Raw genomic sequence first — 22,737 nt, forward strand, 5'->3', positions numbered from 1 at the left:
CAATCAAGTGAAAATCGCGTGGGCTGGCTAGAACTCAATGGAGGTGGGACTACAACCCCGAAAGTTGTAGTCCCGCCTTCTACCCTACTCCTCAATGAAAATCCAGCCCTAAATGTCTGAATGTTGGAAATCTGAATCAGAAAAGGTTGGAAATACACAGCAGGTTGGCCAGCATCTGAAATACTCAAAACATGAACCCATCTTGCTCTTTTTATTCATTATATTGTATAGGAAGCACCATTTTCTCTGTCTCGTACCTGAACAGGGGAGGCGTTTTGATAGCCTCCCATTGTGATAGGGACAGAAAACTGTTCCATAAAGACTTGCAATGTTCCTAGCTTTCCTGGAAAAACAAAGTCAAACAAGGACCAGAGCTCCTTTAGGTTATTCTGCATCGGTGAGCCAGACAGGATAATGCGATGTGGAGTGCGGAACTGCAAACAGAATGAAAAAAAACACATTTATGAAATTGTCATATCTCTCCAAAATGCCCTCAAGCCTCAAACTGCTGTTGTGGGTTCAAGTCCCACTCCTGACACTTTGAGCACAGAAATCTAGGCTGATGCTCCAGTGCAGTGCTGAGGGAGCGCTGCACTGTCGGAGGCGTCGTCTTTCGGATGAGACATTAAACCAAGGCCCCGTCTGCTCTCTCAGGTGGACGTAAAAGATCCCCAGGTACTATTTCGAAGAGGAGCAGGGGAGTTCTCCCCGGTGTCCTAGCCAATATTTATCCCTCAATCAACATAACAAAAACAGAGTATCTGGTCATTCTCACATTGCTGTTTGTGGGAGCTTGCTGTGTGCAAATTGTCTGCCGCGTTTCCTACATTACAACAGTGACTACACTTCAAAGAGCACTTCATTGGCTGTAAAGCACTTTGGGATGTCCAGTGGTTGTGAAAGGCGCTATATAAGTGCAAGTCTTTCTTTCATATAACACGCACGTTTTACATTGTTTTGTGCGTTCTTCCTTCCTTCACCCCATCATTAGTGACCGTGCCTTCAGACTTCTAGGCCTCATGCTATGGAATGTCCCGCTAAACTCCTCCACCTCCCCACTTCCCTCTCCTCTTTTAAAACTTCTTTAGGACCCACCTCTTTGCTCCAGATTTTGGTAATAATTCTTCTAAATCTCTCTTTCTTTAGTTCAACATTCATTTTTCTCTTGCCTCCAAGAAGCACTTTGAGGCATTTTTCTATGATAAAGGTGCTATAAAAATGCAAGTTGTTGTTTTTGCAAGTACTAATGTTAACTAATCCCAACAATTTTTTTTCAACATATTGAAAGTTTCCTGCAGTAGACTGCAATTTTAAACTTTAGCAGTTTTGCAACACAAACTGGAATGAGTATCCATATCCCATAATAACCCTCAAAAAACCATCTAGACAACAAAAGAAATATACATACCCCCTCCCCTGAACACTGGAAATGCAGTGATTTTGTGTGGAAGGGTTATACATGGGACAGTTTTAATGTACTGGAATCCAACCAATAAACTTTTGTTAGGGTCTCAATGTATCTGTACCCGATTGGGTGTGAGTTAATCTCTGAGTCGAATTGTGGAATTCTCGACCCCAGAGAGCTGTGGGCTCTCAGTCGTTTAGTATATTCAAGAGTGAGATTGAAGGGAATCAAGGGATATGGAGATCGGGCGGGAAAGTGGAATTGATGTAGAGGTTCAGCCACGATCTTATTGAATGGCAGAGCAGGCTCGAGGAGCCGTATGGCCGACTCCTGCTCCTATTTCTTATGTTCTTAAGAGCAATCCTATAGTTAAAGCCAGTTCCTAAAGAGCTGTGGCTACCCAACACTTGGCAATTGCAGGTGATTTTTTCCCCCCCAATGCTTTGCATTGCTGCTTCAAGCTCTCCATCAAATAATAAAATTTATAGCACTGCAGTAGAAAAATACCGTGACTGTACATTTTAATTTTTGCTACTCTTAGGCAAGTAGTATGCATTAACAGCACTGAGTGCAAGATCATCGTGAAACTCACATCAAATAAATCTCTTTAAATATTTATCTACATTAAAAGCTATTATGATTCAATAAAGCAGTGCCAAAATTAAGTTCACAAAGATACTTTTAAGAAAGAGAGGTATCAGGAGGGATAGTTCAAATAATGGTATGTAATAAGATTTATCCATTTGCAAACAATGAATTTAAGAGGGGATCTCACAACTGTTTAAATATCAAACTGTTATGAAAAGTTGTGATTACCTTCAGTATGCATTCATTTTCTTTCCTATCAATTTAATTTATCTTTTTATAAATGTTTCTTTATGTGGGTAATTAGTTCTCATGAAAAGTCAAGGCACTACATTCTGGAACAAGTCCCACTCTAGAGACTTGAGCACGATAATCTAGGCCGACACTCCCAGTGCAGTGCTGAGGGAGTGCTGCACTGTTGGAGGTGCTGTCTTTCGGATGAGACGTTAAGCCGAGGCCCCGTCTGCTCTCTCAGGTGGACGTAAAAGATCCCATGGCACTACTTCGAAGAGGAGCAGGGGAGCTCTCCCCGGTGTCCTGGCCAATATTTATCCCTCAACCAACATCACTAAAACAGATTATCTGGTCATTATCACATTGCTGTTTGTGGGAGCTTGCTGTGCGCAAATTGGCTGCCGTGTTTCCTTCCTACAATATAACAGTGACTACACTTCAAAAGTACTTCCATTGGCTGTAAAGCGCTTTGGAACGTCCGGTGGTCATGCCAGGCGCTATATAAATGCAAGTCTGCTTGAAATTGCTGGGTGTCGGCAGCAGTGATTAAAAGCTAAAATCTCTCGGATCAGGGCAGGTTTGTTCGGCCAAATGCCATTTTCCTGTCCCCAAAAATTCCTCTGTTTTTAACCTACTGTCACTGAGTCCGTGATAGTCATCTACTTGAAACCTTCAACGTGTGGATGAAAAGATAATACTCAATTACTGGAGTGCTCTACATATTCCTATAAATCTTTACATGTTACTGTGTTACATTGAAAAGTGGGCCAAATGCATGTGATTGTTTTTTTTTAATGCCAGTGGATCCCAAAGTGATTCTTTCATCGTAGCTAAACTTAGAAAATAGGTGTAAAACTAAGCTGTGCAATATAGGTGAATGATCTTTTTAAAGAAAGTTTTTGAATACATAGAAGAGGAGTGTTATATGTAAAGATTTCAATTGCTGATAGTTGTTTAGACCCTACTTTCAATAGAAAATATGGCATGTTGCTCAGGTGGGTTAAGTATAGCCAGCAACAATAACTTGAACAAACGTAATTTTGGAAATTAAATATATCTAAAGTGCAGGAAAGGATTTATTTTCAATAACTATCTATCAGTAGACACTCAAGCCCCCTTTGAATTGCAAATGTAATGAAACGAGCCATGCAAAACCTTAGTGTCCTGTTACAACCAAGGCTGAGCTTTAAACCCCATATCCTATTGATCACCAGGAGTGCTGGCTTCCACCTTCATTAACACCGCCTGCCTCTGCCCTCATCTCGACACCATCAACGAAGCCCTTATCTACGCTATTATCACCTCTAGACTTGACTCCCCCAATGTCAGTTCATCCGCCATTCTCCATAACTCCTAACCTGTCCAAAGTTCAGCTGCCTGTCTCCTGTCCGACACCAAGTTCCACTCGTCCATTACCCCCAGCATCATACTGCTGCACCCTTCAGTTCCCCAAATCTCAAGTTCCGTGTATCCCCATCTCCCTTCACCCCATCATTGGTGGTAACGGGCTGCCTCAGCCTGACACTCTGGAACTTCCTTCCTAACCTACCTCCACATTCACTCCACATTTAAAAACTTCCTTAAAACCCATCTTTTTGACTAAGCTTTCAGTCAAGTCTCCTAACTCTCCCACGGTTCAGTATCCAATCCTTTTATTTATTTATTTTTAGTCTTCCTGCTTTGAAAAAGCACCATAGGACCTTTCTACATTAAAAAAGCGCTATATAACTCTAAGTTGTTGGTGGTTTAATATTGACTGAAGCTTTTATTCTTATTCTTCCTCACACAACCAAGAGGTCAGGCAAGCATCTAGCCCCAAGCTGATTTCAAAATCATTCGGTAGCTGGCCAGTAAGAGGCATACATATTTAGACAGCCCACAGAACTTTGCCTCCCTGTGGGATGGCATTTGGGAGTCCTCTTGACATCTCTGTGAAAGAACCAGCCAAAGTCGACCTGCTTTGGCCAACCTGTCACTGTAATCTCCTCCAGCCCTATAATCCCCCTAGACCTCTGCTCTCCGCCTATTCTAGCCTTTTGAACATCCCCGATTTTAATCGCTCCACCCTTGGCGGCTGTGCCTTCAGCTGCCGAGGCCCTAAGCTCTGGAATTCCCTCGCGAAACCTCTCCGCCTCTCTTTCCTCCTTTCAGATGCTCCTTAAAACCTACCTCTTTGACTGAGCTTTTGGCAAGCTGCCCTAACATCTCCTTATACGGCTCGGTGTCAAATTTTGTTTTTTTTTGTTGGTAACACTCCTGTGAAGCGCCTTGGGACGTTTTATTACGTTAAAGGCACTATATAAGTATATACGTTGTTGTTGATGTGGTTGACTCTTAATGGCATCTGAAGTGGCTTCGCGAGTCATTTAGTTGTGAACACAATCACTTGGGGATGAGCAACAAATCTGCCCACACCCCAAGAACAAATGAAAAGATAAGGAAAAAAATAGGACTAGGATACCTGTTTACACGCAACAGTAATCGCAGCATTTGGATTTCGGATTTTGTGCCCTTCGTCTAGAATTACATAATGCCAGTTGTAGTGTGCAATAGACTCCTGCATAATCCGGATGCAGGAGTAAGAGGTGATCAGAATACCATCACATGCTGCAATTTCTTGAATGAGCCTCTCCTGCAGGGATCAAAATACACTGTGTTGCAATTGCAATAAAATGAGAGATATATACATGTAATTCTCACTGTTTTGTATGCACAGAGTGATCACAAAAATCATTATAAAGTGTACCAAGACCTCCATCAGCAGATGTAATACTCAAATCATCTCCCGCGATTTCAAATTAAGTGCTTGTAAAATATGTAACCTCTCCCCGTTTTTGCAATTAATAAGGGACGTCTGCAATTAGCCTAACTCGATGAACACAGTTCTGCTATCATTAAAAGACATTTTGTGAAAGTGCTGCTGTTATTATTGATGCTCTGGAGACCAATCCCTCCTAGAGGGCAAACAGTGGACTGTTAGAAAACAACAGCCATAAATCACACTGTCAGGTACCAGCAAAACAGGACTTAAACGCAGGCACATGAAGGCCAGTCACAGCAAACAGAGCATAGGAGGTTCACAGTCATGAGTTGCTGAACCTGTAATTAATTTAAACTTCCTTCAAGCAAAATTTTAAATAAACAATGTCTTGTGCTGACAAGGGAAAAAAACACGAGCGTGGAAGCTCCATGTCAAAGTAAAACGGAGACTGGTCTTTGTCAAACCTCTTAATAATGTACGCAGCAGATAAAACAATTCTTTTGTTCCATTTTCTGCACTGCTAAACCCTCTAAAGCTGGAGACAGTGTTTTCCATCATAACGGAAAATATGCAAGGGGTTTTATTTCAAGGATTACTTAGAAAGATGTGATTAGCAGGCTACTCTCTGCACATTAACTCATTCTAGTTATTTATCATTAAAATCAATCGCATTGGCACATGATAGGAGCTGATCCATAGAGACACATATATATGGATGGAGTTAAATCAGCAAACTATTGTGAACATTACACTGGCAGAAGCAATTGCCTTCAAAGAATCGTTATTTACAGAACTCAGATTTCTTCAGCTAAACTCATGCTTCTAAAAAGCTGTTTGAATTGCAGGTGTCCAACGAGTCTATATGTAGTCATTGTTGGGATCAACTTGAAAATAGAAACACTTCTAAAGTGATGAAATGTGCAAGCAGTCTTTCTGCAGCTAAAAACTTTTGCTGATTTTCTGCCGGGTCAAACAGTACCTAAATATAAAATAATGGATAGCTGGGAAGGATTACAAGGCAATGATCTGATCAATGCGTTCGGGTGACGTATTAAATCCTCATCTGAATGTAGAAGCATTGATAAGGATTTGGAAAATAGTGACCAGGACAATTCAAGGTCTTAGGGATGGAAAAAAAAGCTCAAATGACTGAACTTATTACAGGGCAAAAGAAGACGGAGGGGAAGACGTGATGCAGGTTTTCAAAACAATACAAGATATGGATGAAGTGGAAGTAAACATATCTTGAACAATGAGCATAGGACTACATGTCAGAAGTACAAAATTTACAGGCTTGAAGCATGGTTATAGATCAGAGAAAACTTATACACCTCCACACAGGATGTGGAAACTCCCAGAGAAGGTAGCTGATTTGGGCTCAATCGCCACCTTTCGTCATCAGTTGTCAGCCGTGGCTCAGTAGGTAGCACCCTCGCCTCAGTGTCAGAAGGTTGTGGGTTCAAGTCCCACTCCTGCGATGTGAGCACAAAAAACTAGGCTGACACTCCAGTGCAGTACTGAGGGAATGTCGCACTGTTGGAGGTGCTGTTTATCGGATGAGACATTAAATCGAGGCCCCTTCTGCTCTCTATTGGTGGATGTAAAAGATCCCATGGCACTGTTTCCAAGAAGAGCAGGGGAGTTCTCCCCGGTGTCCTGGTCAATATTTATCCCTTAATCAACATCACAAACAGTCTATCTGGTCATTATCACATTGCTGTTTGTGGGAGCTTGCTGTGCGTAAATTGGCTGCTGCGTTTCCTACATTACAACAGTGACTACACTTCAAAAGTACTTCATTGGCTGTAAAGCGCTTTGGGACACCCTGAGGTCGTGAAAGGTGCTATATAAATGCAAGTCTTTCTTTTTTTTTTTTTAGAAAGGAGCTGGATCAGTATCTGAGAAGCAGGATCGAGGGTTATAGACAACACTAATTGATTTTATTTTTTAGGGGCGATCGGGAAGGAAATGAGTGTTTCCTGAAGTATGGGATCAATAAGTGGTGCAGGAGAAAGGACCATGATAGAATATCAATCACAGCAACTCTGGATGAAGTGGGCTTGATGGGCTAAATGGCCCTTTCTTGCTCTGTATTTTTTAATTCATTCTCCGAGACATGATTACAGCCTCACAAATCCTCCCATATATCCATTTAAACAAAATCTTGAGAAATTCATAAGGGAGATTCTAGTTTTCTATTTATGGCCCATTTCACTGTTGTCAAAAAAAATCTGGACAGTTGCTGACACTATTTGACATGAATCTTGTCATTCATGTGGAAATGACTTATGAATACTGGGCAGCCTGCTGGTGGCGCTGTCCAGGGAGAGTATAAATACTCGGGCATGGGCCCAGCTTGCTCAGGACATTCTTTAACAGGAACTAGTGAAGGACACAACTAGATCTTCATGTTGTAAAACAGTTGATTAAAACTTTGTTTAACGCTTAGACCAAGTGCCTAGTAGTTTTCTTACATCACCATTTGTCATAATTCTAGTAATCTAATCAAGTAATTATTAAGAGATAATTACCAGGAAAACATGACCGTATATTACACAGAAATAATAATTATATATGGTCAAAAAATGATGGTGTAGAATAAACAAAGGTCTTTCGCACAAGGAAAATTAATTTAATACTCCACTGTTCCCCACTGTGTATCCTCCGACAGTGCAGCACTCCCCCAGCACTGCAGTGTCAGCCTAGATTTTTGTGCTCAAGTCCCTGGAGTGGGACTTGAACCCACAACCTTCTGACTCAGAAGCGAGAGTGCTACCAATTGAGCCACAGCTGACACTTTAAAAAGGGTATTAGAATTGGCTGTAGTGACCCTAAGATAGGGAGGGGCAAACTGGCCAGTTACCACCACAATGGAAATCCGCGTGCCGGCGTCAGATGAGGACAGGATTGGGGGTCGATTGTCCAGTTCTTCACGGTTACCGAGGCTCACTGTGGAGTAATGACTACTCAAGAGAGGATACCAGAGAGCGGCGGGTGCCCGTGGCACTGTACCTCAGCAAAGAAGTCAACACCTTCAGAGCAGCAGAGAGAAGAAAACTGGGTAGAAAAAAAATAAAGGGAACGATAATGTCCTTAACATTTATATGGCATGCCTCATTTTATCAAAGATTTTTGAAATGATTTCAGAAATTAGCTTAAGAACAATTCTCTACTGCAGCACAAGTTCTGATGAAAGGTCATCGACCTGAAACGTTAACTCTGTTTCTCGCTCCACAGATGCTGCCTGACTGGCTGAGTATCTGTTTTTATTTCAGATCTCCAGCATCCGCAGTGTTTTGCTTTTGTTTCTACATATCTTTTACTTAGCTCAGCTGCTATTGGAATTAACATTTAAAAAATAAACTGCCATGAAGAATATAGTTCCTACCAGCAATTACTCCAATCGTTGAGTGATTGTCACATGCCAAGAGCCCCAAAGGATCAACAACGGGACAGCCAACCCAACAGGTCAAGGAGCTTAAAAGCCAATTGTGCTGGTACTGCAGAAAATATGTTCCACCATTTTAAACTTTAGGACCGAGTGTGCAATTGATCACTGGACTCCACAAACCTTTTTTGAATGATTGATCCCAACGCTTAGAGACACCAATTAAAAAGCCGGCTTCTTAAAAATTACTTTCCATGGTACCAGTGAGGTGCATTTAAAATAATGGATACAGCAAAGGGAAATTCAAGCAAATGCTTCTGATGGCATTATAAAGGAAGACAAAATCTTTTAATGTTAACAAAACAGGATTCTGAATTACAGCATTTAATTACCTCTGCAAAAATTCATGTTATTTTATACGCCAACTACAATTCTGGAAGCTGCGTGGCACTAATATTCACGGTTGGTCTCATCAGCCATGAAACTGTCCGGCACATGACTGATTTTAAAAGTGATTCGAAAGGTTGCTTAGGTCTTTTTAAAAGAAGAAACAAATGAACTTTGAAAGATGCAAATCAAAATATTTTACTGAATAGGAACTGTGAGATCGAGATCCAGCATGCACACTTCGCCATTTTAACCCTCTCCTAACTCAGCCCAAACTGCACCTTTTGCAGTTAACGATGGATTTTAATTGGTCTCTGATGAATAAATGGTTAAACGTTCTGATGACTAACATCTTTACATTGTGCAGTAAATAGGAAATACAGTAGTAAAACATACTGTTATTCGGTATCCCAAACCACTGCCAGTTGGATACCAGCAAACGAACAAACCAGGTGAACTGAGAATGTTCCTCGCTATCCCTCTTACTCCAAGTCATTTCAAGAATCCCATCATCTTGAGTTGAACCCTGACTGACAAAGGAAAGGGTTAACTCATCGATAAGGATGTGATTTAATAAGTGCAGTTGTTGAGTCAGAGTTATTGCGTGCTGTGGGACTTATAAGCCATCAGATAAAGACTTCCATATTTAACCAAACTACAAGATGTTACAGGAAACTTTTTTTTAATCCGGCACCGACGGGACCGACGTGGTGCCGGTTCATCAAAAATTCCAGATAACCGAAAACTATAGTAAAAGATACGGAGCTGAGAGCTCCGTGTAAAGCAACAAACCCTGTGGTTCAGAACAATGGCCACAAGTTCCAAGCATCTCTGTAGCTTAGCAACAGCTGCAGCCACACCCTTGCACAGCAACAGATCGAGGAAGGCAAGTAATAAAACTTACCTGAACCTACTCCTGAATTTTGCCGGTTAACCGAGATTTCCGGTTATTTAGGTGCCGGTAAATCAAAAGTTTCCTGTATTAGCATTCACTGTAATGCAGCTATTTAAAAAAATAAACCAGACACTAAAACAATGAAAGTTGCGATAAACCAAAATTAACTCTACAAGAACAATTTTAAGGACACACCCTTTGTGCTGTATTTGAATATTTTTTAGTCTCCAAATCCAAAAGCGAGTTATGTAAGAAGACAATCATAAAGCTGTGGGCAGTACAACATATGATAAGTATGATATTTTCTCAGTCCCGTGCTCACTACAAGACAGACAAGTTTACTCTATTCTAAAATCACCACACTTTATACAGTGTACCATCACTAAATTCTTAGTGATCAAGTACTTTACAAAGAACTGCAACGTGTGTGTACTGTGTAAAAGTAATAGCACGCCCTTACAGATCACTTTATTTTGAGGAGACTGACTTCTAACGTATATTAAAGTTCCCAGGCTTCAATGACCTCTGAATAGGTTTGCCCAATTTGGTCTTGAAGTAAATACTTAAATAACCTGACTAATATCAGCATGTTTGGGGCCAAGATAAGATTATGCACTTCATAAATATGAATCAATTTCTATCACTTTGTACTAAACAGTTACCGTAATATTCTTATCAAAATTGGGCAATGATTTTCCTACATTCATGAACATCGCAAAGCATTTTGTCGCCTTGTACGAAACACTATCGCCATCCCAGCCTCCCAAAATACCAACCTTCCTGCTGGTGAAGGAACCTGTCTCATGAAGAACCGCCACTCTGAACGGTGGCCACCATGTGTGGAATTCTTTCACCCACTGGTGCATCACTGTGGCTGGGCAGACAATAACCACAGGTCCCAAGCCCTCATATCTTAAATTCAGGAGAAAAAAAATACAAGACGTTAACTTTAATAGGCTCATATTTCACTAACTCAGCGTGACAACTTAAAAAAAAAATCAAATTAAGACACGCCTTATTTACGTGACGGTCATACTGTAAATATCACTAGGCTCTGATATAGGCAAAGGTCACTGCTCTGCCAGACACCCTGGGGTTCTCCAGGGCACAGCTGAGTGGTGTCCTTATGTAAACCAACAGCTTGCAGTAGGAAAACAAAGAGGTGCAAGTCTGCGGGGCAGTAAAGTACATCTGCATAATGCAGTCTTTTTAAGCACTGACTGACAGCATCCAAAGATATTCATTACTGTGTAAAAGCTGCGGACATGGTGCGCTGCCAAAGGAGATTTTAGCGCAGGATTTAATAAACTAAGCTAACTATTTATATACACGATTTAAAATTCTGTTTCCACAATCTATTGATATTGAGGCATAAGTGAGTTTGCAAACAAACCCTATTGTGAAGGGTAACCTTATGCAACTTATCGACCCATGGCATCACATGTTTCTCTTCGGTAAAGTGAAGTTTCAATGTTTTTGCCATTCATTAAATGTGTTACATGTTTAATTTCCCTTGCCCTTCAGCTCCTGCATCTCGTAAAAATTCCCTTTGATGGTCCTACTAAAAGAATTAAAGGAATATTGTAATTGAAATGTCATTAAAAATTCACGAGTCCCTCCTACAACAGCAATACAGCTGATGAAATATTAATTGAGCTACACAGACTGACAGTCTGCAGAGGGGCACTTGCCTGTAATTCGAGCCGCGTGTCCTTATCTTGCTGTAGCTCAGGCCTGCCAAGAAGGCAATTATCTGGATGGTCTTGCCCAGCCCCATTTCGTCTCCCAGAATTCCCCCCGCCTGTTGGCAGTGCAATTCCCACAGCCACCGAACACCTGTCTGTTGATACCTGGGAGCAGCAAAAAAAACGAGATTTGTTTTTTTACACAACATAATGGAAAGCACTCATAACTGAATCATTAACTGCCCTATAATCTCAAATTCAATTCAAAACCAGAAATAATAACATGCTGCAAAGCCCGCCCTACCGTAGCAATATTGAACTCATCATGCAATTTTGATACAGGGAGACAAAGTAAATAATTCTTTTCTAAAATAAAAAAATGCTTGAAAGCACAATTAATTTGACAGAACACATTACAGAGCACTATTTGTTCCGTGCACTATTTTATAGTTTATTTAGTCAACATCTCAAAGTAAACGATGAATCCCGTAATGTTTTATGAATATGTATAATATATTTCTTCAAAACATACATTTCTTAATAGATTTTAAAAGTGGCCATTGAATTTTTCAACTAATTCGCTAAATGCTGCATGATCCATTTCTATTCCACTTAGAAATGGTTATTAATTGTTTCAGCGGTCAATAAAGAAGTCTGCATACGCTTTCCCGCAGCGACACAAACGGATAGCATTGAAAACTGCCCTCCCTAAGATTGAAATTTATGCATCAGTTTATCTTGCCACTTGACCAAAGCCAAGACAAAGTAAACACATATGCAAACCAATTTGACTCAAATAAAATTCAACGGCACTGGCTCTGTAACTCCCACTAAGTAAACATGTAGTCCCGCAAGTTTTAACAATTCATTTATTTTGCATAACCCAATACATTCCCATGTTAGCCGAGAGCTTAGCCTGGTGGCATCATTTACTTTTATACCTGCTGGTGGTGCTTACCCAGAGGCAGAGAAAGAACCCACCACTTGAGGTGGCATTTCCAGTTCTGGAAAGATGCATACCACCCCCCCTCAGCCCCTTTTCATTTATATTATAGTATTGCCTATAATATCTGCAAGATCCTGCAAATCCATTGGCAGGATAGGCGCACCAACGTCAGTGTTCTCGCTCAGGCCAACATCCACAGCATTGAAGCTCTGACCATGCTCGATCAGCTCCGATGGACGGGCCACATCGTCCACATGCCCGATACGAGATTCCCAAAACAAGCGCTCTACTCGGAGCTCCGACAAGGCAAGAGAGCCCCAGGTGGGCTTCAAGGACACCCTCAAAGCCTCCTTGAAAAAGTGCAACATCCCCGCCAACACCTGGGAATCCCTGGCCCAAGACCGCACAAAGTGGAGGAGAAGTATCGGGAAGGCGCCGAACACCTCGAGTCTCTTCGCTTGGAGCAAGCGGAAGCCAAGCGCAAGGAGCACACGTCAACCCAAGCACCCCACCCACCCGCCCCTTCAACCACCGTCTGCCCCACCTGTGACAGAGACTGTAGGTCCCGCATTGGACTCATCAGTCACCTGCGAACTCATTTTTAATGTGGAAGCAAGTCATCCTTGGTTCCGAGGGACTGCCTAAGAAGAAGAAGAGTATTGCCTCCAGGGATACATAAATGTGGGAGCCATCTTTTTCATGTCTTTACATACTTGTATAGCTTTCTCCAGAAGAAGCCTGGCACCTTGAACCCCTCATCAAACTCTGCATCGCTTTCATCAGACGCAGTACCTTTGCCACTGGCTCGCCACTCTTCCTTTTCCAGCAGTCGTTTCCTTTTCCATTTCCTATGTGATGATGAGTTGGTTTAACAAAAACAGATCATCTGGTCATTATCACGTTGCTGCTGTTGGGAGCTTGCTGTGCGCAAATTGGCTGCCGCGTTTCCCACATTACAACAGTGACTACACTCCAAAAAGTACTTCATTGGCTGTAAAGCGTTTTGAGACGTCAGGTTATGTTAATATAGAAATAGCGTGGAATCGAACAGTATAGCAATCCCGTTTTCAGTTCATGGTATGTCACGAGCTGCTGAAAAGATCACGTGTCAAACAAAAAAAAAATAAGGCAACTTAAAAATAATACCGTCCTTCATCCTCACCAGACTGGCAGTAACAAGCTAACCATGGCTCCTCCAAGCTTTCGTGGGCAGCTTGGTTTTACTGACCAATATTTATTCCTCAACCAACATCGTTAAAATAGATTATCTGGTAATTATCACACTGCTGCTTGGGGGAGCTTGCTGTGTGCTAATTGGCTGCCGTGTATCCGACATTACAACAGTGGCTACACTCCAGAAGTACTTCATTAGCTGTAAAGCGCTTTGGGACATCCTGAGGTCGTGAAAGGCACTATAGAAATGCAAGTCTTTCTTTTTTCTTTTCTAACAGGAGGCTCACATCCACATGGACAGATCACTGCTAATTCAATCGTTTAGTAAATTAAGCCATTTACTTTTACGTAACAAAAAACTATTTCCACCATTAAAAAAAAGCAGATAATTGTTGTGCAGTTCTACCCAGCTTCTACTGACACCTCCATTGCTAGCTGCAGACTCCATTTCAAAGCTCAGTGTCCTAGCAATTACAGATGATCTATTCCAAAATTAATGCCTTATAAACAGGCTGCACACTACATCAGCAGTGCTATTTAACAGGTTTGCAATTTTTTTTACTAATGACTTCAGGGCTTCCTTCTGAGTGTTATGTCAGGAAATGTTTCCAATATCTACAAGCGGGAAACGGTGAAAGACAAAGCACCACACATGCCGACATCTGAGAAGAAACCTTAGCATATCAACAAGTTGGGTTTAAATAACCTTGCAAGGGCTCTAACAGCAATTTATAGACAGCACTGTTGTGTACCTTGGCATCCCAAAGGATGCTAATCCGCATGGTTTTGAGAGCAGATTCTGTTGCTCACTGCTGGAGATGGAGACCCAAATGGATTTCTCACTGCAGAAGCTGAAAGATACACTCCTAACAAGAGGAACATAGGAACAGGAGGAGGCCATTCAGCCCCTCGAGCCTGTTCCACCATTCAATGAGATCAAGGCTGATCTGCGATCCAACTCCATATACCCAACTTTGGCCCATATCCCTTAATACCTTTGGTCAACAGAAAGCTATCAATCTCAGATTTAAAATTAACAATTGATCCAGCATCAATTACCACTGGCGGAAAAGAGTTCCAAACTTCTACCACCCTTTGTGCATAGAAGTGTTTCCTAATCTCACTCCTGAAAGGCCTGGCTCACATTTTAGACTCTGCCCCCCTAATCCGAGAATCCCCAACCAGCGGAAATAGTTTCTCTCTATTTACCTTATCTGTTCCACTTAATATCTTGAAAACTTTGATCAAATCACCCCTTAACCTTCTAAATTCTACGGGATACAACCTTAATTTGTGTAATAATACAATCCTAATTTGTGTAATAAGAGGCAGAATTATCTTAACTTTACCTAAATTGTGCTCCTGGGTATTTTATCGGCGGGGGGGGGGGGGGGGGGGGCGGGAATGGAGGAAATCGGATGATTACTTGACACCAAATTGACCCTCCACCCTCCTACTTTCTCCTTTTCACACAGGTACGGTAGCATAGTGGTAATGTTACTGGACTAGTAATCCAGAAGCCAACATTAATCCAGAAGCCTGGATTAATAATCCGGAGACGTGAGTTCAAATCCCACCGCAGGCAGCTGGGGAATTTAAATTCAATTAATTAAATAAATCTGGCATTAAAAACCAGTATCAGTAATGGTGACCATGAAACTATCGGATTGTCGTAAAAACCCACCTGGTTCACTAATGTCCTTTAGGGAAGGAAATCTGCCGTCCTTACCCGGTCTGGCCTATATGTGACTCCAGACCCACAGCAATGTGGTTGACTCTTAACTGCCCCTCTGCAGTTCAAGAAGGCGGCTCACCACCATCTTCTCGAGGGCAATTAGGGATGGGCAATAAATGCCGGCCTTGCCAGCGACGCCCACATCCCATGAACGAAAAAAATGACTGCGTGTGACAGTGCAGCTTTGTGGAGGAAGTCTATGATCGTATTTGCATTACACTATACCCATAAATGATGAGTTGGGGGCCATGGAATTTTTGTGAAAGTTTAACTTTCAATTGCTTTACTGAGGGAACAACAGACTTATGATCAAAACTTGTGAAAATTCTATAGTACAGAAACCAATTATGATGGACAAGAAATAACACAGGGGAGACTTACATGACAGTAGCACGGAGACACAACAAATGCAGAGATAAATACACCAGGAGGAGAAAACTGACAGCCAGGACGAGCGATTGACGGGCAAAATGCAAAGATAAGCGCACAAGGAACAGAGCTACAGTGGAGAAACATATAGCTCGTGGCATCTTCAAACTCATTGGGGCAACGCTAATAAAAAAATACAGTTGCAGCAGCAACCATGTAGACTGATATTTTTTTTATAAAAAGCACTCAAACAGCACGTAGAGAGTTGAACATAAGAACTAGGAGCAGGAGTCAGCCATTTGGCCTTTCGAGCCTGCTCCGCCATTCAATGAGATCATGGCTGATCTTCTATCTCATCTCCACTTTCCTGCACTATCCCCATATCCCTTGATTCCCTTAATATTCAAAAATCTATCAATCCCTGTCTTGAATATACTCAACGACTGAGCCTCCACAGCCCTCTGGGGTAGAGAATTCCAAAGATTCACCACCCTCTGAGTGAAGACATTTCTCCTCATCTCAGTCCTAAATGGCCGACCCCTTATTCTGAGACTGTGATCCCTGGTTCTAGACTCCCCAGCCAGGGGAAACATCCTCCCTGCATCTACCCTGTCAAGCCCTGTAAGAATTTTGTATGTTTCAATGGGATCACCTCTCATTCTTCTAAACTCTAGAGAATATAGGCCTAGTCTACTCAATCTGTCCTCATAGGACAATCCCCCCCATCCCAGGAACCAGTCTGGTGAACCTTTGTTGCACTCCCTCTATGGCAAGTATATCCTTCCTTAGGTAAGGAGACCAAAACTGTACACAATACTCCAGGTGTGGTCTCACCAGGGCCCTATATAATTGCAGTGAGACGTCTTTACTCTTATACTCAAATCCTCTTGTAATAAAAGCCAACATACCATTTGCTTTCCCAATTGCTTGCTGTACCTGCATGTTAACTTTCAGTGATTCAGGACACCCAGGTCCCTCTGAACACCAACCATTCCCAATCTCTCACCATTTAAAAAATACTCTGTTTTTCTATTTTTCCGACCAAAGTGGATAACTTCACATTATATTCCATTTGCCATATTCTTGCACACTTGCACTTAGCCTGTCTATATCCCCTTGATGAAGCCTCCTTGCATCCTCCTCACAACTTACATTCCCACCCAGCTTTGGATCATCAGCAAACTTGGATATATTACATTCGGTCCCCTCATCCCAATCATTGATGTAGATTGTGAATAGCTGAGGCCCAAGCACTGATCCTTGTGGTATCCCACTAGTTACAGCCTGCCAACCCAAAAATGACCTGTTTATTCCTACTCTCTGTTTTCTGTCCATTAACCAATCCTCAATCCATGCTGGTATATTACCCCCAATCCCACGAGCCCTAATTTTGTTTAATAACCTGTGTAGCACCTTATCGAATGCCTTCTGAAAATCCAAATACACCACATCCACTGGTTCCCCCTTATCTATTCTTCAAAAAACTCTAACAGATTTGCCAAACAGGATTTCCCTTTCATAAATCTGTGTTGGCTCTGCCCAATCCTATTATTATTTTCTAAGTGCTCTGTTACCACGTCCTTAATAGATTCTTAGAAGCTCAATTCAGATTTATAGACTGCAACAGCATAGAGTTAGAAGCAAGACGGTGTGAAAGGCTCAGATTGGCACCCTCAGCCCACCTAACCCGTGCGAATGTACCAAGCAATGTTCCCTGTAATCTTTTTGGGGGGCCGCGTGGCCCCTTTAACGGGCCATTCAAAATTTCGCGCATACGCGGTTTTTCTATTTAAAAGCCGGCTCCCCGGTTGCGCAGCTTAAAGGGAACATTGACACCAAGAAGAGCTGGCACCTTAAGAGAAGTCGCAAAATCAAATGTAAAACAAAAAATTAACGAGGGATTCGGAAATTATTTTGACCTAGATAGATAAAATTGGATGAATGTAGAGCTTGTTATTTAATCATATATTGCTTTGTGGTTCTACTGAACTTGATCTCGAGTTTTTCTCCTGTTTAGGACTTGACAATTGTGAATACTCCGCCCCACAAAAATACATTTCTAAGCAGTAGTTGTCGCAATTTTGCTCTCCTCCAGTTACAGTCTCCATCAGCCAGGGTAGGCAGCTCCAATCAAATGGGATGCTTTAAGTCACCACAGACTTGGTCCAAAGGCTAAACAATGTTTAGATGCAGATCATTTGAACAGCTCGGAACCGCAGAGAGTTTGATTCTCATTATCAGCTTACATTTGTAATATGGAAATGGGGTTTCTGTCACAGTTCATTTCTGGTTTGTGTCGGGTGGGCATCAGGGATAAGTGGCAGTGTTCTCAATATGGAATTAACTAGTTATGGGCGACACTATAAATTTAATTTATAAACAAAAATAATGTGAAGAAAAATCATGAATTATGGAAACTTGAATCAAAAACGGAATATGGTAGAAAATAGACAGCAAGCCTGTCTGCAGCTGAAGCGGGAGAAGACACGCTAGTGCGTTGGGACAAAGATGGGCAAGACCTTTATCAAACTGATGAACGCAAGAAGAGGAGAAGGCAGGTGACGCTCATAACCACGGTGGTCCTAATGCAGGAAACTCTTTTTTATCCGGCACCGACGGGACCGGCGTGGTGCCGGTTGATCAAAAAGTCCGGATTACAGAGAGGTATACTTACCCAAGGTACGAGAGCCCCGTACACGGCCACAGGTGCAGGAGCCCCGGTTACACGGCACTTGTGCAGGAGTCCCGGTTTACACGGCCACAGATCCAGGAGTCCCTGTTGCACGGCCACAGGTGCAGGAACCCCGGTTACACGGCCACAGATCCAGGAACCCCGGTTACACGGTCACTAATATGAAGTAAAACTTACCTGAACCTACTCCTGAATTATGCTAGTTAAGAGAGATTTCTGGATATTTAGGTGCCGGTTAAAAGAGAGTTTCCTGTGGTACAAAGGGAGAGCTAATGGGTTTAACAGACTCTAAACAGATTCTCTTAAAAAGTTAGAAAATGAAAAATGCTGGATGATATGCAAAGATCCCTCAGTCAGGCTGTGATAGGCATTAGAAAGACAAAAGAGGAATAAAACAGTTCTAAAATGGAATGGGCATAGTGAAATGTGAATGGAAGAAAACAGGAGAACAATGAGAGAGGTTTGAAGCTGTTAAAGGCAGAAAATGAAGGAAAAGAACAGCCTCAGAAAAGAGAAAATCGAATCTGAAATGGGTCTCTACTCACAGAATAGGAGCTGTGCCCATACAAGGGCTTTCATAAGAACACAAGAATTAGGAACAGGAGTCGGCCATACGGCCCCTCGAGCCTGCTCCGTCATTCAATGAGATCATGGCTGATCTTCGACCTCGACTCCACTTTCCCGCCCGATCTCCATATCCCTCGATTCCCCATGAGTCCAAAAATCTATCGATCTCTGTCTTGAATATACTCAACGACTGAGCCGCCACAGCCCTCTGCGGTAGAGAATTCCAAAGATTCACCACCCTCTGAGTGAAGACATTTCGCCTCATCGCAGTCCTCATGAGAGGGTAACAAGGACATTTTTGAAACTGAGTAACAATGAAGCTTTCAGACTACAGTAGAAAGGAAGTGATGGAAAGAAAGTCCCTGGACACGTTCCTTAAGAAGAAAGGCAGCAAAGGCATCTCCTTTGGGTTTTAAATGGCATTTCTGACTCCAGCAATATTGCTCACTTGGACACAAAGGACACCAGTAAGTTTGTCACCTTCCAATTACCCAACAACCAGTTGTCCTTTGTACCTGCTTTTACTACAGTACATTGACAAAAATAAGACTTTGCAAAGGTGTATTGTAATAATTTCATAAAATTAGAGTGACCTTCATATCTCTTGGAAGTAGAGTGCTTAATTCTTAACCCGATTACTTCCTGGTACAAATCCCAACCTTGACTATCTATCATGAGTGACAGAGACAATTAGATGCACTTCTGGGGTGAGAGGTGATTGAGGGTACTGTGAGACGGCCAATACATGGAGTTGATCTATCAAAAACGGGATGGATTTGTTGAGCCTAATGGTGTTTCTCATTTCTTAAATATCCTATTTTTGTACAGCACAGGTCTCGCCCGCCCTCAGGACTGCGGGCTTGCTGTATTAGGAACGAGAAGCAAAGCTGGCAAGGAGCAGTCCCGTACTCAAGGTACAGCATCTACATGCCCGCAGTGAAACTGTTCACAACTGGTCTGTGGTACACTCTCAGCTGAAGAAAGAAAAATGGCTGTGAGCCACCACAATGAAAAGCTATACACAAATAGGTAGGAAATAAAGAAAGAAGAAACACAGAAAAACAGGAGCAGGGGTAGACCCTTCGAGCCTGCCCCGCCATTCAATATGATCATGGCTGATCCTCTATCTCAATACCATATTCCCGCTCTCTCCCCATTCCCCTCAACGCCTTTTGCATCTAGAAATCTATCTATTTTCTTCTTAAATATATTCAGTGACTTGGCCTCCACAGCCTTCTGTGGTAGAGAATTCCACCCTCTGAGTGAAGAAATTTCTCCTCATCTCAGCCCTAAATGTCCTACCCCGTATCCTGAGACTGTGACCCCTCGTTCTAGACCCCCCCCAGCCAGGAGAAACATCCTCCCAGCATCCAGTCAGTCTAGCCCTGTCAGAATTTTATACGTTTCAATGAGATCCCCTCTCATTCTTCTAAACTCTTGTGAATACAGGCCTAGTCGACCCAATCTCTCCTCATACGACAGTCCTGCCATCCCAGGAATCAGTCTGGTGAACCTTCGCTGCACTCCCTCTATGGCAAGAAAGACTTGCATTTGTATAGCGCCTTTCACGGCCACTCAGATTTCTTTTTAGTAAAATTGCACTCCACAGTATTTCGTAAATGTCGCAATGAAGCAGCAAACAGAGCTTGTATTTTTTGATACAAATGATGCGAAACACTTTTATAGTCCTGGAAGACCAATAAGGGTAGACCTTAGAGCAGTGAAGGCAGTCATATTGTTTCATTTGCATTTTCTGTTCCTTTTACAGCATAATATTCCAAGATTCATAAGCAGAAACTGCTGCACTATAAAAGGATAATAAGATCTGGAATTCGATTTAAGTGTTACATTTGCTGGCTCCATACTGTGTTTTTAATATTGTTAGTGTGTTTAGGCAATATCTCATCTATTTAAAACAACACAGCATTCTCAACTGACTTCTTTAATTCAGTATATTAGGATGTTCAATGAAATTGCGTCTCTATCTTACTTTTATGGCATATCTGAGTGGGTTTAATTGATGTGTCTTAACTGTCATAATACGTGCATTTATTGGCGCTGGCATCAGCCAGCAAATTAAGATTGATAAAGCTAATTATACACTTGAGTAAGAAATTAAAGGTGTGCACAAAGAGTTTAAGCTAGCTTCCCTCATCCAATTCCCAGTTCAACCATTTTAACAAACGTGCACCCTCACTCACTATTTTTATGCCATTGCAAAAACTTGCTGCGTAATTAGTCTGCGAGGGGGGAAAAAAACTCCAAACAAAAGGAACGTACATTTTTTTTAAAAATCAGAAAGCTGAAAATGTGGATTGAATTAATCACTCAGGAAACCGCACAAGCTTAAAAGACCCAGAACTCATACCTGCCGTAGTATTTAACTAAAGTTTTTCTCATGGGGCGAACAAAAGGTGCAGCTAGTTTCTTGTGACAGAGATTCAGCACTCCTCTGTGCTTTTAACACTTTCAGGGGACTTTGAACGCTGTTTCAATCTGTTCTTGCAATTAAGTAATAAGCTGCTTTTTGCTTGAATCAATTCTACTCCATCTGGGTGGCAAAAGTGAAGTCCACTTTGAAAGGAGAATGCTGTGACAGGCATGCATATTAATAACGGTATATATATATAATGCCATATACAATGTTCTCTATAAAAAAATTTTGGGTGCGCAGCCCCTTTAACGGGCTGAGTGGCCCATTCATATTTCCACGCATGTGCGGTTTTATTCATTTAAAAGCCGGTGAGCCGGCTGCGCGGGATCCCCAGACCGCTGTGCGGCCACGCTGTTTAACAGGAACATTGGCCATATATGCACAATGTGTACACGTACATCAATACCACAATAATGTCTATTAATGGCATTGCTGTTTGGCTTCTGTCGGTATATGGGGAAAATTACACTTTTTGTCACAGACAAATCATTCGTTAGGCAAATGAGATTTGGGGATTTCAATCAGTATAACCACGGCGCATTCACCAAGTTAGATCTGGCCCTCGAATTACATTCATAAACAAAATCCATCTCTTTATCAAATGCTGTGCAGTGGCAGAAGACAAAAATAACCCTGAATTTAATAATTCATGGAAATTGTAAAAAAAAAATACATAAACAAATCAACTTTTGTGTGTGCTTTTAATTCAACATGTCACCAATCATTGTAAAGTTATTATTTACAAAAATGTTGATATGTTTGTATAGAGCACCCCTCAGTTCCGCCAACCCTGCCTGTTTCTGTGCTGATCCAGGATCAGCAGCAGAGATATATGATGGGATCATAGCTAGCTGTATACAGTACTCTGGGAAACAAAATGGTGTCTGCGGGGAAACCAGGCCCAACCTCAATTAACTTACTTATTACGTTTTCAAGGCAAAGTTTCTTTTTTATATACAGGAAACTCTCTTTTTACCGGCACCTAAATAACCGGAAATCTCTTTTAACCGGCAAAATTCAGGAGTAGGTTCAGGTAAGTTTTACTTCATATTAGTGACCGTGTAACCGGGGTTCCTGGATCGGTGGCCGTGTAACCGGGGTTCCTGCACCTGTTGCCATGCAACAGGGACGCCTGGATCTGTGGCCGTAACCAGGGTTCCTACACCTGTTGCCATGCAACAGGGGCGCCTGGATCTGTGGCCGTGTACGGGGCTCTCGTACCTTAGTAAGTAATCCGGACTTTTTGATCAACCGGCAGCATGCCGGCCCCGTCGGTGCCGGATGAAAGAGTTTCCTGTATACACGATATGGTAGAAAAGACAGCTGCTTTAAATGAGTTCTAGTAGAAATGAGAATGCAACTTCCACATCAATACTGTTTTTAAAAAAGTTAAAAATTGCTCAGAGTCATAGCCTTTTGTAGCTATTTTTATACAAATAGTCAATATTCATGATGATAATTATTGCCATGAGCTATCATTT

General features: G+C 41.9%; 1 protein-coding gene across 3 annotated transcripts in view; it reads right to left on the bottom strand.

The window, feature by feature from the left end:
• ercc6 (excision repair cross-complementation group 6) overlaps positions 1–22,737 on the bottom strand; it is a 67,478-nt gene that overhangs the window by 26,540 nt on the left and 18,201 nt on the right. For all 3 annotated transcript variants that reach the window (XM_085970386.1, XM_085970385.1, XM_085970383.1), the window contains exons 6-10: positions 13,000–13,134; positions 11,347–11,505; positions 10,432–10,567; positions 4,686–4,856; positions 258–434 (exon numbers count right to left, since the gene is read on the bottom strand). In XM_085970386.1, coding sequence (XP_085826512.1) covers positions 258–434; positions 4,686–4,856; positions 10,432–10,567; positions 11,347–11,505; positions 13,000–13,134 — 778 coding nt within the window. The remainder of the gene's footprint in view (positions 1–257; positions 435–4,685; positions 4,857–10,431; positions 10,568–11,346; positions 11,506–12,999; positions 13,135–22,737) is intronic.

This window comes from Somniosus microcephalus, chromosome 29, assembly GCF_052327205.1.
Source record: "Somniosus microcephalus isolate GS21.2 chromosome 29, FLI_Smic_1.0, whole genome shotgun sequence".
In the NCBI taxonomy this organism is placed as follows: Eukaryota; Metazoa; Chordata; class Chondrichthyes; order Squaliformes; family Somniosidae; genus Somniosus; species Somniosus microcephalus.